The following is a 17,308-nucleotide window of genomic DNA, read 5'->3' as shown; positions in this document are numbered from 1 at the left end:
CTGATGTGCACACGCCCCTCATTCATACGCACTCGTGCACGTACGCTCACTCTCAAAGGCATACTCCTCTGCGCTCTCCGACACACACTCTGCCTCCCTGGCGCTGCCTTTTTGAAGTATGGATATAATTTATTCGTGTCATGATGCCTGATTTCCCATCTGCTACTGGGACCCTGAGCAGCTGGAGAGAAGGAAAGAGGCTGCAGCGGCTCCCAACAGCTGGCAACCAGTTTCCTGTCACTAGGAGCGAACTTGAGAGCAATGAGCGGAGGAGAGGACGGCAAGGTTTAGTGTGCACGAGAGCAAAAGACTAGGAAAAATGAGGTGTCAGCCAGTTTGTTTACCAAGGTTAGCCTGCTGGAGGGGCAAGGAAACTGAATCGGTGGGGAGTCGGAGTGTGTGTGTGAGAGAGTGTGCCTGTGTGTGTCTGTGTCGTGTGTGTGTGTGTGTTTGTTTGCGCGCTTGTGTGTATGGATGGATGTCTCCTTTGAGCTCTGGAGTCTGCCATCACCCCCTCAGTCCGCGGCAAATATAGCATTATTGACTGACAGGCTGCAGCCGAGCCCATGGCACATTAGCAGACGAGTTTCACAGCACATGTGCTCCATATTACAAGGGCCATATTTGATTTTCTTAGACACTCTTCACTGGGGGTCATTCGCACATAAGACGGGATGAGAAAGGAGCCGTTTTACTCTGCGCTCTTTTTTTTTTTTAAGATGCTGCTTTCAGTTTAGCCCATTAATCAAAACTCGCCACATTCATACGGACCTGGGGGTGGATGATATTGACAGAAATGGCTCTATCTTTTTGGATTACGATTTTTTTTTGTCAATCCGGCAGAAAACGTGTTAAAACGTGTCTTTAAACGTGTTCGTTGAAGTTTAATTATGAGACAAGTGGAACATGTCTGCAAAATATCACTTCATTCCCTTTGAAGCATCACTTTATTAAAAAAAATATTTATTAGCTCTTTTTATTACACGTTTTACTTTACTCCCTACCATTGCATCATCACACCTACACCATGAAAGAAAGTACGTAACCCCCTCAAAAATGAAATGGCAAATCTCCAGGGGCTTTCCACAAAATAGAATAATGAATCACTGGTTTTAAAGTAAAGAAATTGTACAAGTCTTATCTAAAATAATTGTATAATTATCAAAATAATTAACCATACGCTAATACTGATTATAATTCTATTTGCTGCAGTTTCCTAATCGACCAATACAGAAATGAAGACATTGTTGATAAAATTCTTAGAACTCTAAGGTGCTTTCAAACCCTGGCCTGACCATGCGTTTGCCTCTCAAGTTTGAATCTGTTCTGTTTTTAAAAGCTTCAGAGGAGCCCTAACAGTTTCCCCTCTTGTGTGTCTCTTCTGCAGCATTCCCCCACAGACCCGTCAGGAGAAGGCTCAGTGATGCTCCCTGACAGGTCGACTGCCTCTGGCCAAAATATCAGCACAGAGCAGCCCAGCGACCTGGAGACCAAGCCAAAAAAGAAGAAGAAAAAGAAGGCTAAAGTACTCAACGCAGCGGATGAGGAGGGGATGAAGAACACATCAGTTGAGGGAGGAGAGGACGATATGAAGTCTGAATTTCCCGCGGCAGGAAATGACATGGGGGCACAAGGAACTGTAGAGGGAATTTCGCCGCCACAGGAGAAGAAAAAGAGGAAAAGGAAACCAAAGGACAAGGCAGAGGGCACTGAAGGCAAGGAGCCTAAAGAACCCAAGACCCCGAAAACGCCCAAAGTGCCCAAAACGCCCAAGACCCCCAAGACCCCCAAAGAACCGAAAGAGGCCAAGGAGAAGAAGCCGAAGGTCTCTACGCCCAAGACCAAGACGCCCAAGAAAACCAAGTAAGAGCAGCTCGCACTCTGTATGTTGTAAGTTGCTGAGTCTTGTTTGAAGTGCAAATTATGTTTCCTTTAAAGCACAAATGGCACTTTTCCAATATCTTATTTTATTGGCTTTAGTATAAATCTCTGTTAAACACAAGATAAGTTGCTGAAATTTTGCTTTCCAACCACTTTTGGTCTTGCTGTACTTGAGCCAATTTGCTAAGATAATTGATATCGACTGCCTCACTGTTTTTTTAATCATTGCCATCCTAATATAGATTATTATTTATTTTTTTGGGGGGTGTTGTGAAACCAAGTTAAGTTTGACAGCTTTGCACATTGGGGCATTCAGTGTTTGGACTCGCTTCCGTGTAAAGTTCAGAGAAATGGCTGAAGGCAATCTGTTTTCAGACGGATGAGATGGGCAACTTTTTTTTTTTTTTTTTTTTGTAAGAATGCCAGTTTTAGTAAGTTTTGTAAACAAGGTCCATATTAGTCCTACAGATATTCCTCTGTTTACGGCCATAGACACTGCTCCTCGCTCTCCAGAGGCTCTTAAGCAGTCGAGGACATGATGCTGTACACATTAGTCATGTGACAAACGGGGTGGAACCCCAGGTCGGCTCCCTCAGGCCCTCACCCACCTGCCACTGAACCTCTGATCTACACGGCCCAGTGCGGGATAGAGTTACCTGATGAAATTTGAGTTGATAGTTCTTAGAGATCTTAATTCAACAAAATAATTTAAAATTACCGGTACCTTACTTATTTGAATATTTTTACTGTAATTTACGCGCTCCTGAATGAAAGCCGCTCCAATGAAATTTACAAAGAAAAAATTAATTGTGCATATACGGACCGCACCTGTCAATCTTATGCCACGTTGTAGCATAAGATATTTACACATGTAAAAATGTACACGGTAGTGGCGCAGCGGACCAAATTAGATTAATTTCTCAGTGAATACGAGTTGAATTGTAATAAAACTGCATTTTGAAGCTTAAAATACAAAGAACACAAAGTGTCCCCAGTCAACTTCTGCCGTCTTCTTCTGTAGTGTATCAAATGGTTGCGCTTCCTGCAGGAGTGCCTCCTGGTGGTCGTTAGCCAGTGAATATCTAAAAATTAGTCGTGGGAAAAAGTAGCGGCTTTAAGTCTGAAATGTACGGTATTATTTCTGACCATTCTGATTAGTTTTGTGGCTGTGACTGATGATCTGCAGGGGTCTCGCTACATACATTCAGTCTAAATGGCCAGCCATCCATTTTGACATGGGGGTGGAAATAAACCATCCCTAAAACCCGGCAAGTGTTGAAAAGTTTCAAAAGTTTGAAAAGCTTAATGCAGCAACCAATCAGAGATTACGGTCTAGTTACGTGCTACGCACTTTCCGGAAAAAGGCCCAAAACAAGCCCCACAACGGAAAATCCTCAAGACCCAGCTTGGAGCAAATAAATATATTCTCTAAACTCTGCTAACCCCTAAAGTATCTGACTATGATCTTCTATGATCCTGACTGAGACTGCCTGTGTCCAATGGATGAAAAGGCCAAGAGTTGAAGTGTCTAAATTATTTCAGCATTATATTACTGCCTTCACCCATTAGCTAAAACTGTACCAATTTTCATAACATACCAAAATTGTGAATACAATTGTGTATTACGATACAGTGCTCGCTCTGTTTATTTATCATTTCCATGATTCCATGAAGTTTTGGAAAGCCAGTATTCAAATTTCTTGATGATGGATAGGCACATACACCATGTAATAGTATGTTTATGGCGCATGTAACTTTTGGAAATAATGAAGGTACATTAAACCATCCTTGGAGGAAAATGCAACTCCATATGAGGCATATTTACCATCCGTGAAAAAAATTCTAGGGAGCGCACTGATGTGGTTTGCTGATATCAGTTATAAGATCTATAGCAAGGCCCACATTTTCACTTTTGTGAATGAGTTTCAGGTATTTTTGTTATTTGTTGCATTTTTAGCCCATTTGAGGAAAAAAATTAGAACGACAAAAGAATAAATGAAGACTGAAACTAGGAAACCAATCACTGCCACAAATATCTTAACGTTCGATATCGGGCCAATACAATATCTGGAGAAAACTGCTGATACCACAGATGCCAATACTGGCATTGATATACAGTATCTACTTTACTGACGTTAAAACAAGGGTTAGTTTTTTTTTAAGCCATTTTTAGCTCGCATATTGTGCAAATTTCCCTGTTTTTCCTCATGAAATTTTATAATCTCCAATTCATAGGTTGGACTGTATAGATTAGATTAGGTTTATGTTTTCCACTGTGGTTGAGAAACACTAAGCAAACACCAATGATTCAGTTGTATTACTTTGCTGGCTCTATAAAGTTGTTTCTGCTACCTTTAGGACTTTTCGATAAATTATGTCGCTTACGCAGGTTTTCTACTGTCACATGCTTCTCTAGCTTTATTTTTTTTGCCTATAACTGCCATTATTGTTGTGGCTCATTAAGTACGTGCTAATTGTAATCGTCTGTTTCTGATTAAGACGACTAAAATAAAACTAGACAGCTGCACATTAGGCCCAGCACATCAGAGGCAATGTAACAAATGCAAGACCCATATAATTACTTCCTAATTTTATAAAGCACTCTTTATCGAGCGGCTGTGGTGGATCATTTACTGTTATAGATAAGTACGCATTTGATTTTCCCTTTGAGGCTCATTAATGCTCGCTGATGGGATATTCGTGAGGAAGGGTGGATATTTGACATCTATAAACATGGGCGGGAACAAAAAATGGGAAAAAGTGTTCCATTTTCGGGCTGAGAATTACTCATAATAAAGTTTCACATGTTTTTGGAACAATGTTTTTTCACAACTATATATAACGGTGAAAAAATATTTTGTTTTGTCTTGATTAAAATGTTAATAGTTTGGTTGCCATTGCTGCTTAATGGGCAAGGCATTTACCCCTGAACTAAAGATTCACGAACTGTTGCGAGATTAAGCCTTTGGAAAGATTCTCTACTTTGCATATTGAGCTGCAGAATGCAATTAGATCTTGTTTGACCCCAGGTAGCTTCCCCCATTACGAAGACAAAAACATGCATTTCAGCCCATCGCAGAGTGGGACTCTTGTGTCAGAGGTGCTCTCATTGTTGAAGGTGGAAACTTGATCGGGCTGTGGAATGTACCGGGACGCCCCCCCACAACTCCCCACCCCTGTTCTCTCCCCTCCTTTTATCCCGAGAAAGGGGGCAGTCCCAAGCAGCAGGCAGGGGTCAACGCTGGGGGAGGTGTGTGTGTGTGTGTGCGTGTCGCCCCCCTTGCTCTGCCGGCTACTGCTGGGGGAACTGCTGTGGGTGGAGAGAGAGAGAAGGGGAGGGAGCGAGGCGAGCACAAGGGGGTTAGGTCCTGAAGCGTGGGTGAAGGGTCTGTTTTGTACGTGTTTGTTGAGGGGGAGGGGCTTCAGTAGTAATCTTGTGGCAGAAAATGGCGTCTAATGATAATGAGGGCCGTGCTGCTGACCACTGCTCAGCCACAAGTCAATTGGAGCTCATGTGGGGGTGGGGTTGTCCCTGTGTTTGTGTGAGCGTGTTGGTAAACTAGCCCTTATCTGTTGTCAGGGTTGCCTCCATCTTGAGTGGCGGGCTCCCAGGTTAATTTAGCATAGTAATGTCTGCTGGTCATTCAATGCCTTTCTAAAATGGTGGACTACTGCAATCACTAGGTTTTCTTTTCAATCTTGTTTCTAGTTGCCCTCCCTCTAATTCCACGTCTTCTTCCTGGAGAGCAGCGTATCCTTTCATCTTCCCTCCTCCCCACTCTGTTCCTCGCAGATTTAAGGCTTCAGGCAAATGGACCCCCTTTGCGTGGCCTTTAGTGTTGTGTCGTTTGCTCACTGTAAGACTTTTCACTAGTTTCGAAACCATGTGAGAAGTCGGGTTGAAATCCAGAGCACCAGTTCTTTGCATTTTGGGGGGATTTGCGCAGGATTTCCTCTTGTGGGAGGAGAAGCCAGGCCTCCCAGCTGCAACTGGCCCTGAGAATTTTTTATGTGGGCCACACCAGACTACAGACTGTTCCTCTGCTCTGTTTGTCTATGAACAAATAAACCACTACAGCACAGCTCTCTGCTTCACTGGTTTTATCAGGAAGTTGCTTCAAACCCTTACTTCTGTTTACTTTTTTAACTAGATTACAGAAGCATGTGCTTCTTTTATTTATTTTTTTCATGAGGACACACTTATATTTTTATATTGGGTCAAATCTATTAAAGTCTGGGGAAAAAACACATCCTTCCAATGATTTTGTCATTTACTGTAGTTTAAGTAAATATTGTTGGACAGTGCCGTTTGTTTGGGCAATTGTCTGTGCAATCAAATTCCTGATCGAAGCCAAAAAACAACAGCCTTGACGTAGTTGAAAAATAGGGTCTTGATCCAAATAAATAATTCTCTGGCACGATCTGTTTGATTAGTGAATGCAAACAGACCAGGGAGCGGAACAAAACCAGGAAGTAGCCTTCGCTGAAAGACTCGTGAGAGCTCAGAATCAAAACAAACTCCTGTAGAGAGAGCGATAAATGGACTAATGACATGGTCCTGCTTACTTTGAGGTCTTTCTGCGTATCAAAGTTGGCTTTTACTGTGCTTATTAATTATGATTACACAATAACAACAATGTTCTAAATTTAAAAGGAACCAAGCAGCAAAAATGTTTCAAGCTAACTACAATGTTAGTGTGGCATATATTCATTTCCAGTATTACGCTTAGAGCTAAATGTGATGATGCCATACCTTTCAGAGCCTATAAACCTCAAAAAGCAGAAATTGTTTTAGCGTTGTTGTCTTTACCTTGGACATTCCCGAGCGAGCCCAGAGCTTTGCAATTTAATTTCTCTATATTCAGACATTTCAGGCTCCTACACAGGGAAAGTACAAGAAAAGCTTGGACTACGAGTGTGCCCTAAACTCTGCTGTATTATGTAACAACAATTCAGGCTTAATAATTGTGTGACTTGATTAATATTTTGCCATTTTAATTTGAATTCCCTGTAATGTCGGTGATTGGGTTTGAGCCACACAACTTTCCACTTCAGTGGTTTGAATTGCAGCAGGTGTGTGTTGGACATGTAAATGTCCAGTCAGCTCACTGCTATCCTTTGACCTTCTTCTCTCCCGTCTCTCTCCCTCTCCTTTTTTCTCTCCCGTCTTCCTCTACCCTTTGCTCTTTTTTTCTCTCTCCCTCTTTCTCTGTCCACCTTTTGTGCATGGAAGTGCATCTATAAATAGCCTTGCTCTTTTTTTTTGCCACACCCTTCCGTCATTGTGTGCGTGGGGCTGATTTGTTTGCTGCGCACACATAAAGTAGTTCGACAACCTTGCTTTGTTGAAAATGCTCTGTACTTTTTTGAAGACGCCGTTCGCAGCTCTAGCCTTTCTTGATCGCCGCTTTGTGTTGAAGCCATAAGCCATATTTGTGTACGGGGGTTCAGCAGGATGACTCATCACGGCAGCAGGTGTCCCGTTCCAGCCCCACCCCCTCTCTAATTTTTTGTCCCATTCAGTGGAGTGCCTGGCCCCACCCCGTGTCTACTTCCTGTATCCTCTCAGTCAGTGGTTGTGGTTGAAAAGAGCATCTCCGCAGCTGGCCTGCATGTGTGAGCGCCAGCGTGAGGTCCCAGGACAAAAGTTGGGATGCAAAGCTCATTGGGGAGGAGCGTGGTTACACCTGGTCAGATCTGCTTCTTTTGAATGTGCCAGAATGTGTTGGATTGCATTAATGGCACTACCAAGGTCAAAATAAAAAGACCGACTTTTAATGCCTAGATTTCTGCCTCCCAGTAATTTTACCAGAGGTTGATGTCGTCGTGTCTTGAGGTTGACATCAGGCCAATATTTATATTTTTATATATATTATTATTATTGCGCATTGGAAAATCGGCCTTAAATCGCCAACATGCGCCCAAAATGTTATTGGTTTGGCGGACCATCACAAATCAACATTATTTTGCTTGAATTAACACTTTAAATGTGACCACACAGCTCTTATGGATTTGCAATAAAATAGGGTTGAGAATAAGTTGGTTTGCATTTTATAATTTGGAAAATAATGATCAGAATCTGTTCTACGTATCGGCTCAAAAACATCTGCAAAGCTCATTGTTGAGCTACAGGTCCTCACCGTGTTTTATGATCAACTTTAAGCTTTAATTATACATTCAGGTTATTTATAGGGCACATCTATGCTAAAGCTAATTATGTCTGTGCATTTGTGAGTGGTCTCTAATAACTGGCTGTCAAGAGCTGATGTCCACTTGTGGTCATGTGACTGGAAGTAGACCAATGGTTGTTTTACATTTTCTTTTTTTTTCTTTTTTTAATACTTTGCTGGGAGAGGAAAGTGTGAAATGGAGGATGAGAGTGAAGGAAGGACATGCAGTAAACGGTCGTGTCGGGTTCCAAAACCACGACACTGTGGCCGGCTGCACATGGAGCCTGGCATACGTGTGCTGTGCCTTAACCACTCGACCACCGGACAGCACTGTTGTTTTATATTTTCAACCTTTTACTATGGATTGCAGTGTTGTGACCCCTTCTATGATGGTGTTTGATGTTTATAGTCTTGCTAATACACCGTTTCACCTTTTCAAGTGGGCAAACGCACTCATTCTAGCTTGGTTTTGGTTTTCTCCTCTGAGTTTGAAATTCAGACAAATCTGTCAAAGCATTGAAGCAGCAAATGAAGTCTTTTCCGTTTTACATTTTTTTACAGTTGTGTATCAAGAGATGAGTAGGAAAGATGTACGTTATATAGTAAAAGAGTCCATGTAAAAGGTGGCGGATGAAAGAGTGCACAGAGTTAATGATGGAGCGACAGTGAAAAGGAGCGAGGCCATGAAGAAGCCAGGAGGAAGAGAGGAGGCAGCCAAGTGGGGACGCGTGTGTGTGTGCGTGCGCGTGTGTGTGTGGCCAGATGGCTCCAGCGTGTGGCGACCAGCCAGAGGAACAGGTGCAGGTCACATGACCAGCCGTTACCACGGAGATGGTGATTGCTCTTGGCGTGAGGATGAAAGGAGAAGGGCCCCAGGGACAGAGAGGGGGCGAGAGACGAGAGAGAAGGGGACGGCGAGGGGGAGAGCGACAGAGGCGTAACAGAGGAGCACAGGCCACAGAGCCACAAGGACATAAACACGACAGCTCGGAGCCCGGATGTGGACATTTACTGTTTGAATCAAAGCAACTTAACCAGCAGCTCATCTACTTTGCTTTGTGCTTTGAGTCCTACTCTCTCTGGTTAAAATGACGATTGAAGTATTAATTCATGAAGTCAATCCAATAGAAAGTCAGGTTTATCTACAGAGTTATGTTTCAGAGCAGTCCATGGTCTGCCCATGGTTGTGTAAAAAATATGGAAATGAGAGCTACCATGATATATTTTGCAATATGTTGAGTTATATTTTGCAAAATGTTAAGTATACACTACACAGCAGCCTCTGTTGCACTCGGTTTTAACTACAAAAATAATTGACACTTAATTTATAGTATGTTTTATATTTGCCTAAGTAAAAGGCAAAACGATCTTTAACAATTTTAAGAATCTGGACTGAGAAACTTCCTTAATTCTGTCACACTTGGTCTTGTTGCAGTGAGCTCGTCTTAACAGTTAAATTTTCTAGTCAGTTTCTGTCTCTGAAATCTCCTGCCGTGCCCTCTTTTTATTGAAGTATCATTGTTCTTAGCAGCAGTGAGTGTTAAAGTGTGGATCGGACAGTTAGCAGACAGACCCTGCTCCTCTCTCCCTCTCTCCCTCTCTCCCGCTCTTTCCGTGCCAGAGATTAGAGGAAGCCTAGGGGCCCTCACAGAGCCTCTCCCCCTCCTCTTTCCCTCTACTCTTGGGGCCTCTACTCTTTTTCAGTGTCTGGCTCTCCTGACGCTCTTCCTCTCTCTCCTCTTATATCACTCCATCTCACTGCCCCCGCCCCCTCTCTGCCTTTCATCATATTAACCCCCTGTGCGCCAAAGCCTCAGGCACACTAATGACTTCTAAATGGGTAAATCAAACATGGCGACTGCCCTGGGACAGACAGGCAGGCGCGCACACATACACACATCTCCCCCAACGAGAGGAAAGAGTTGTGTACTTTCAAAACATTTTTATCTATCACGGATTAAAATCTTTGTTTTGTTTTTTCTCTCGCAGCAGTAAGAAAGTGGAGTCTGAAGCAGGGGCCAATGCTGCTAAGAAGGAATCGAAGCGGAAAAGGGAGTCGTCGAGCTTCGAGGTGGATGTGGAAGCAAAGTCCCCGCCCCCCTCACCTGTGGTGGAGGAGGACGACGACGACGGTGTGCAGGTAAAATTATGCCGCTTTGAGAAAAGTTATCACAAGCAAAAATGGGAATGATAATAATAAATTGGGATCTTTTTTTGTATTATCACGATTCAAGCGGTTGTAAGCTGTTATTTACTTATTAATAACGTACATAAAGATACTAAGTTTGCACTTAGCACTTTGCACTCTGATTTGTTTAATCCAACCATCACTGGAGGTGGGCAATATATCAACATTTAGATGATATTTTGAATGTTTTGAAGCTGATTGAAAATTAAAATGGTTTTACTCTTTCAAACAAGGGTATACGGTGTTATTTTTGCTTTTTTGTGATTAATTCTATAGATATTTGTCTGACAATTTAACTTGTCAGAGTAGAAAAAAAGGCCATTCTTTATCCTACCTGTCGCTCACTCGGAACAAAAAGGAGCCAGTCTGATAGGACGCGAGTGTGGAAAAGTGTCTGTATAAAGCATAGAGCTGCAATAATCGGAAGGACTGAATCACAATATCACCAAAATGTCTCATTGTCAGAGGAATCGGACCACAATTAGATTTTGCCTTGTGATTGTATGCATGTATTTATTCTTTGGAACACAAAAGTACAACAGCGTATATGAACTAAACCTACGATATGACGAGGGTCAGAAGTCAATAATTATCCATATTATGCCCCAGTACATTTTTTCCCTTCTGCAAAAACATCTGCTGTTTAGGCTATAAACGATTGTGTTGACAGGCCAAGCAAACGTTCTCTGCCAAATGTATTTTGTTCCATCAGCAACTTTTCCTGAGCCGCAAATGGCCTTTTACTTTAATTGAAGCGTCCCAGCAGAAGGCATTGTCCTTAATATACTAAATGTGATGATGGTGAACTTGGTCAAATTTAGCTCTTTTTCATGTATAAAGAAGTCTACAGAATCCAATAAAAAATATCTATTTGAGCATTTTTTTCCCCTCTAAGATTTGTGCAGCATTTTCAATCGGGTAAATTTGCGGATGTTGAGCAGGAACTGTGTAGTGAATAATGAAAATAGTCAGTTTTAAAGTCTAATGCCTACACAAGATTCCCGTCTTGAAACGTATACTGCAAATGGCACATCTTTACATCTGGTTATGCTAGACAAACTTGAATCACAACGTTCGTGTTGTATTGACAGATTTTATTCATATTCCAGAAACGCCGCTCCTGTCGACAGGTGAAGAGGAAGCGATACACTGAGGATCTTGAGTTCAGGATCACAGACGATGCAGAGAGTGGAGACGATTCCCCTGCTCCCAAGTCCCCCTCATCTCAACAGCAGGTCAGTTTTGATAAAATAACCGCTGTGGAGGTGTGTCACTAGGCATTGATAATATTGCCCTCATAGTGACTGTAATTTTGATTAAGATATGTTTTAAAGGTAGATGAAATTATAGTACTTGCTTCCGTGGGAATAATAGTGCTAGACTAGCAATCATTCCTGTACTGCGAAGCCAGCGATGAGCCACTGGATAAGAGTTGACGAGTGGTTAGAAAAAGCAGAGGTAGCTCTACCTTATTACAAATACGATATAAAAATCTAAGTTCCTAATTATGGCATCTATATTGTTGATTCACTAGAATAGAGTAGTTAAGTTCGTACATCATGGACTAATCTTACTTACTAATTTATATACTTATAGTATATTCAAGTATAGTATAACATTGTACTATATGTTTCAGATTGTATATCATAATTCAAACAAATTGTATTTGTAGAGCACAGTTTGTACAAAAGTAACTCAAAGTGCTTTATATAAGAAATTATAGTATTCATATAATACAAAGCCTGGGTTAGGGTTAGCCACTCGCTCCTCCGCTACGCCAAACCCAAATGGAGCTGTGTGATTAGATTTGTCTGTTTATTTCAGTGACGCAAACAGACTAACTTTGTGCATTTGAAGACTCCATGCTGTTTTTGATAAGGACTAACCGTAGACTTAACGTCCCAGGCAAGACGACGTTAAACAGAAATGGTTAATAATGCAAGAACTGGAAAATTATGTGATGGAAGGCCCAACTTTTGTGCTTTTGTTTTCTAGGACTTTGCAGAGACTGAGGGCCCCGTTGTGGAGAAGATCATGAGCTTGCGCATCGCCAAGAAACAGGTGAGACCGCCCAACCCCTAACACACCCACCAGCCGTAAGCACAGCAGCCCGAGCCAGCGCAGGTCGAGTCAGTTTACGTCATGTGATTAGCCGCTCCACAGCTGGCCTAAGCAGATTACACAGCGCGGCGCAGACGGTGTGGATTCACTGGGAAAGCGGAGACAAGACTTCTAGTATTTCAAGTGCGTGTGTGCGCGCCTGGAGCTGTGTCTGCTGCTCATTGACTGCTGGTGTGTGTCCGTCTGGGCTTTGTTTTCGACGAGTTGCTCTAAGAAGGAAAAGAAAAAGCCCGTCCCAGAGCCAACTCGCGTGCACACACAGTCACCAGCCAACTTTCCCTTCTCTAAAGCCAGCTGCTGATGGCTCACTCCCCCACCTCCTCTCACAGCCTCTCACAGCTCCATTCAGGGCTGACCTCGGGCCTGGCACTGGGCCAAAACCACAACGTTAGCTACGCCAGACGCCAAGCTTGCGTTTCCTCAGGCTGTGTGTGTGATTGATGATTCATGGCATTACAGTAGTAGTAGCAGCGTGGTATGTATGCAAGAGTTACAGGAGGAATGGTGAATGGAAGGTGTGAACACGTGCAATTATGGTTCATCTTGAACTATTTTGTTCTAGACAATACAGGAAAAAAGAAAGTTTTAAGTTTGATCTGGCAACATTTTAATGTGTCATCTTAATTTGGCTTTTTAGAAAGTTGCATAAAATCAATGATCTAAAGTTCTGTGTATTTAGTGTAGTGGTCAAACTCCATTTCAATGAATTGGTTTGACAGATTTTGATACCACGAGAATGTTTAAAAAAGTAAAAAAAACCTTGACACCAACATTATGTTACCTTGTGGTCTGTTCCTCTTCATGAATTTCGTATTGATTAGTATCTGATTTTTTTATTCCTAGTAATTAGATTTATACTATGAATGTATTTGTTTGGCATTTGTTAAGAATATAATATTCATAGTAGACCATTTTTAATTAGTTTTCAAGAATGAACAAAGTTCATTTCTCAAAAATAATTTTCAATTGTGTGAAATGTTCTACAGTAGTAACAAAGACCGTAGCACAGAAATGCATGTGCTTTCACCAAAACATCGAATCATAGCCAAATGTCATTCACCAAATGTAAAAGTGTATGAAGTATATCAGGATGTAGTGATTGCCACCTAAACACAAATCATTTGCACTGTGCATATTTTGATCCAACACCTGCCATGGCCACTTGTGAACGGATCAAAACAAATGCGTCTGAGTGAGCTCTAAGAGATCGACGTGTGAATGCAACAGTCAGATAGAGTGCTTGGTTGTCGAGGCTGAATTGCCAGCGCCTGTGGATAAATCACACATAAATCTCACGTCCACGCTGCTCTTTCACTGTGCCGCTATATTTTCTCCGATTTAACTGTATATATTTCTTTTCTCCACAGCTTGAATCCGGTGTGGAAGTGGAGGTGGAGGAGTTCTACGTCAAGTTCAAGGGCTTGTGAGTAACACTTTTTTTCTCTCCCTACCTTTTTTGTCTCTCACAGCTTGCCATCGCTTCTCTTAGCCCCATTTTCAGCTTACACTACTTTGGCGGCTCGTCCGGGAGTGTGAAAAGCTTGAAAGCCCTTTTTTACTGTGCAGCCGCCAGATGTATATTTAGGCTGCTAATGTGTATATATATATATAAATAACTCACTATAAATAATATCACATTATCATAGTTGGGTAGTTGTCTGGAGGATTAAATCACCTTTTCCATATAAGATTCAACATGCAAATTCAAACAAATCTGGTAATGTATTGCAAGAGTTGAATTCAAGAATCGGTCAAGAATCATTATTAAGCCTCAGTATTTTTGGCTCGTAAATACCAATTCAAGATTCAATAAGAACATTTTAATTTTGTATAAATGAATGGTCAATTTGCTTTATTTAATGCAGTTTCCCTCTGAGCCAGTACAAAGCTTGGATACATCAGGAGTCTATTCAAAGAGTACACTGGGTTACTTTTGACTAGAATAAATGTGTGGATGTGTGTTAATGAATAAAGCAGAACTTCATATTCTTTAATTCCCATAAGGGTTCTCTTGTACTAGTTGTCATTTGTGTAAACTAAGATAAGATGAATTATCCGTGTGTCCTAGTTCGTACCTCCACTGTCGCTGGGCTGACCTGGAGGAGCTGGAGAAAGACAAGAGGATACAGCAGAAGGTCAAGAGGTTTAGAGCCAAGCAGCAACTCAACAACTTCATAACCGAGGTAAGCCCCGAGCGCTAACCTGTAATTACCCTCTCCCCAGGACACTGACCCACGCAGTGGAGAGGGAAATGTAACTCAAACATGCACACCAAAAGCACTCCTGTCCGTTTTTAGTTTCATGCCCCGAACCTGAAATTCTGAAGCCCATAAAAATCCTCTTGATGCCCTGAGCAGTTATTTTTTCTTTTGTAGATGGATGATGAGCCTTTTAACCCAGACTATGTGGAAGTGGACCGTGTCTTGGACGTTTCCGAGAGCACAGACGAAAATGAAGAGGTGCTTTCATCTCCCGCACTCATCATTCATGGCTTTAAACCTGTCTCTTCTTCTCTAACCAAAAATGCCCTTGGCCCTTTTTTTTGTATGTGTGTGCGTGCAGTTGGTGACCTTGTATTTGGTGAAATGGTGCAGCTTGCCTTACGAAGACTCCACATGGGAGCTGAAGGCTGACATCGACCAATCCAAAATAGAGGAATATGAGCAAATCGCCGCACGCACACCCAGCACTAAAAGAGTGGTGAGTCCCGCGTGTGTCTTTGGTGCTATCTGTCACAGGGACGTCCTGAAACGGAGGCAGGAGGTGTGTGTTTGTGTGTCTTGGCCTGCTGCCTGCCTTTCCTCCCCCAGATTTACTGCCGCTTTAACGGCCCTCCACAGGGCCACGTTCTTGTGGTGGTTGAGCCTCGCATACACACGCCCTGCTCCTGTGGCCGGGCCAAACCGCTAACAGTGTGTTTAATGCTGAACAGAAGCAGCTGACTGGCTGTGGTCGCTGCCTGCATCACTCTTTTCTCCCTCTGTGTCCATCTATTTAAGTATTGCCTACTGTTTCTCCGTAAGACTCGTGTCAGAAGTGCTCCTTCAAAGGCACGACTTGAGGCTCTTCTAAATGTTGCTATCGTGGCCTCAAAAATAGGTTAATCTTAACGGCTGTATAGTATAAGAATGCTGTGATATTATTTTTTTTTGTATATTTTTTTTTATATATAGTTCAAATACTTAACAGTGCATTGTTTAACTTCTTTAATAAATAAGACCTTAAACGGGCTGTAGCCAATTCGTTTTTTCCATGTAATAAAGTAAAATCATTTTTGCCTCAGGACAGATTTATTGTAAAAGCAGGTCTTTGAGTCAAAATAAGACCTGTGTGCGGCCTGCATCTAATTATAGTGTTGCAGCATGCTAGTCGCTCTTTTGGATTAGGATGCTAGGAATGCTTGAAGTGAGCAATGCATATGGACTGCTGCAAAGAGTTTAAAATGGTTACAAGACGGTGTCTTTTTAATTTTTGGCTTATTCGTGAATCTAACTAAAAAGACTGTTCAGACTTTCACTTTGTCTTACAAATACAAAATCAAGTTTTTGGCAGCAAATAATAGTTGCACCAACCTGCCCTGAGGGTTAACTGTTCGCTTTAATTATTGCCTTGTCCAAAGATTATTTTATTCAGGAAATATATTATAGAGATAAAACTAGCCTCCTCCTATCAGGTGATTTCACTGCTCTGTTTTTCCCTGAAGGATCGGCCGCACACAGCAGACTGGAAAAAGCTGGAGGGTTCGAGAGATTACAGGAACGCCAACGCACTCAGGGAGTACCAGCTCGAAGGCCTCAACTGGCTAACCTTCAACTGGTACAATTCGTAAGTCCCTCTTTATTAAGTCTGAATGGGTCTCGCAGCACCTTTGTCACACCGCGCTCATCATGGCATCCGTTTAATAGAGCTAAGTGGACATTAAGGAGGACATTAACTGGCCAGTCTGAATAGTAGGCATTAAGTTTGCCCAGTGGTGCCATCTGGGCTTTGAATATACTAATCGCACTAGAATGGCACATATTTAGATCAATAGGTCTCAAGCTGTGGTCATGAGTTTAATTTGTAGCCGGATTTTGTACCATTTTGTCCTCAAATATATGTTGTATATATTTAAAGTATAGGCCTCTGCCCAGTCCTGGTTGTATTTGGTTAATATTATATACCAGATACTCTGGTTGGGTAGATTCTAGTTTAGACCTGGTTTTGGTCTTGGAATTTCCGTGGTGATTGCCTGGTTTCCTACTGACTTTAGGGTATGGGAAATTAAATGAAATCCAAAAATGCATAACAACCATTAGATTAGTGGAAAACTGGCCCACCTCTTTGGAACATCAAAGAATAGAAAATGGAAACAGGAAAAACGTAAACGTATTTTCCCAGGATCATATGAAAATGTTTTAGCATTCAGATGATGGTTGGCACATTTAAAACCGCACTGTTACCAAATGTTTCCACACTTTATCATTTCTTCTACAGACGTAACTGTATCTTGGCTGATGAGATGGGTCTTGGAAAAACCATCCAGTCCATTACATTCCTCTATGAGATTTACCTGAAGGGCATTCAGGGGCCGTTCTTGGTCATCGCGCCGCTCTCCACAATCCCCAACTGGGAGCGGGAGTTCAGGACCTGGACCGAACTGAACGCCATCGTCTACCACGGCAGCCAGGCCAGCAGGAAGACCATCCAGGCCTACGAGATGTACTACAGAGACGCACAGGTAAATGACTCCTATGATGGGACTTAATTAGACGTTTTACCATTTAATCTCTGTTCAGAGTCTCATTACATTTTATCAATGGTTGTCAGTCTGGAGTACCTTTATTGACTTGTATTGTTTATTTTGTTGTTTAATTGGCATAAAAGAACAGTTAAAACACAATTCTCATAGTCTCGAAAAACCCAAATATACATGGTTGGTGTAAGCTGTTGTCGTCAATGGCATGTT

General features: G+C 42.1%; 1 protein-coding gene across 1 annotated transcript in view; it reads left to right on the top strand.

Moving 5' to 3' along the window:
• The window catches only part of chd7 (chromodomain helicase DNA binding protein 7), a 53,383-nt gene that overhangs the window by 7,622 nt on the left and 28,453 nt on the right, over positions 1-17,308 (top strand). Inside the window, exons 2-11 of the mRNA XM_072440914.1 lie at positions 1,388-1,863; positions 10,041-10,191; positions 11,349-11,474; positions 12,235-12,300; positions 13,728-13,783; positions 14,429-14,543; positions 14,736-14,819; positions 14,923-15,060; positions 16,064-16,185; positions 16,837-17,080. Of these exons, the coding sequence (XP_072297015.1) occupies positions 1,388-1,863; positions 10,041-10,191; positions 11,349-11,474; positions 12,235-12,300; positions 13,728-13,783; positions 14,429-14,543; positions 14,736-14,819; positions 14,923-15,060; positions 16,064-16,185; positions 16,837-17,080 (1,578 nt within the window). The remainder of the gene's footprint in view (positions 1-1,387; positions 1,864-10,040; positions 10,192-11,348; positions 11,475-12,234; positions 12,301-13,727; positions 13,784-14,428; positions 14,544-14,735; positions 14,820-14,922; positions 15,061-16,063; positions 16,186-16,836; positions 17,081-17,308) is intronic.

The sequence above is a fragment of the Eucyclogobius newberryi genome, unplaced genomic scaffold (assembly GCF_026437365.1).
Source record: "Eucyclogobius newberryi isolate DKJ021-1_F unplaced genomic scaffold, fEucNew1.0.hap1 SCAF_12, whole genome shotgun sequence".
NCBI lineage: Eukaryota > Metazoa > Chordata > Actinopteri > Gobiiformes > Gobiidae > Eucyclogobius > Eucyclogobius newberryi.
This window is presented reverse-complemented; position numbering and strand designations above follow the sequence as displayed.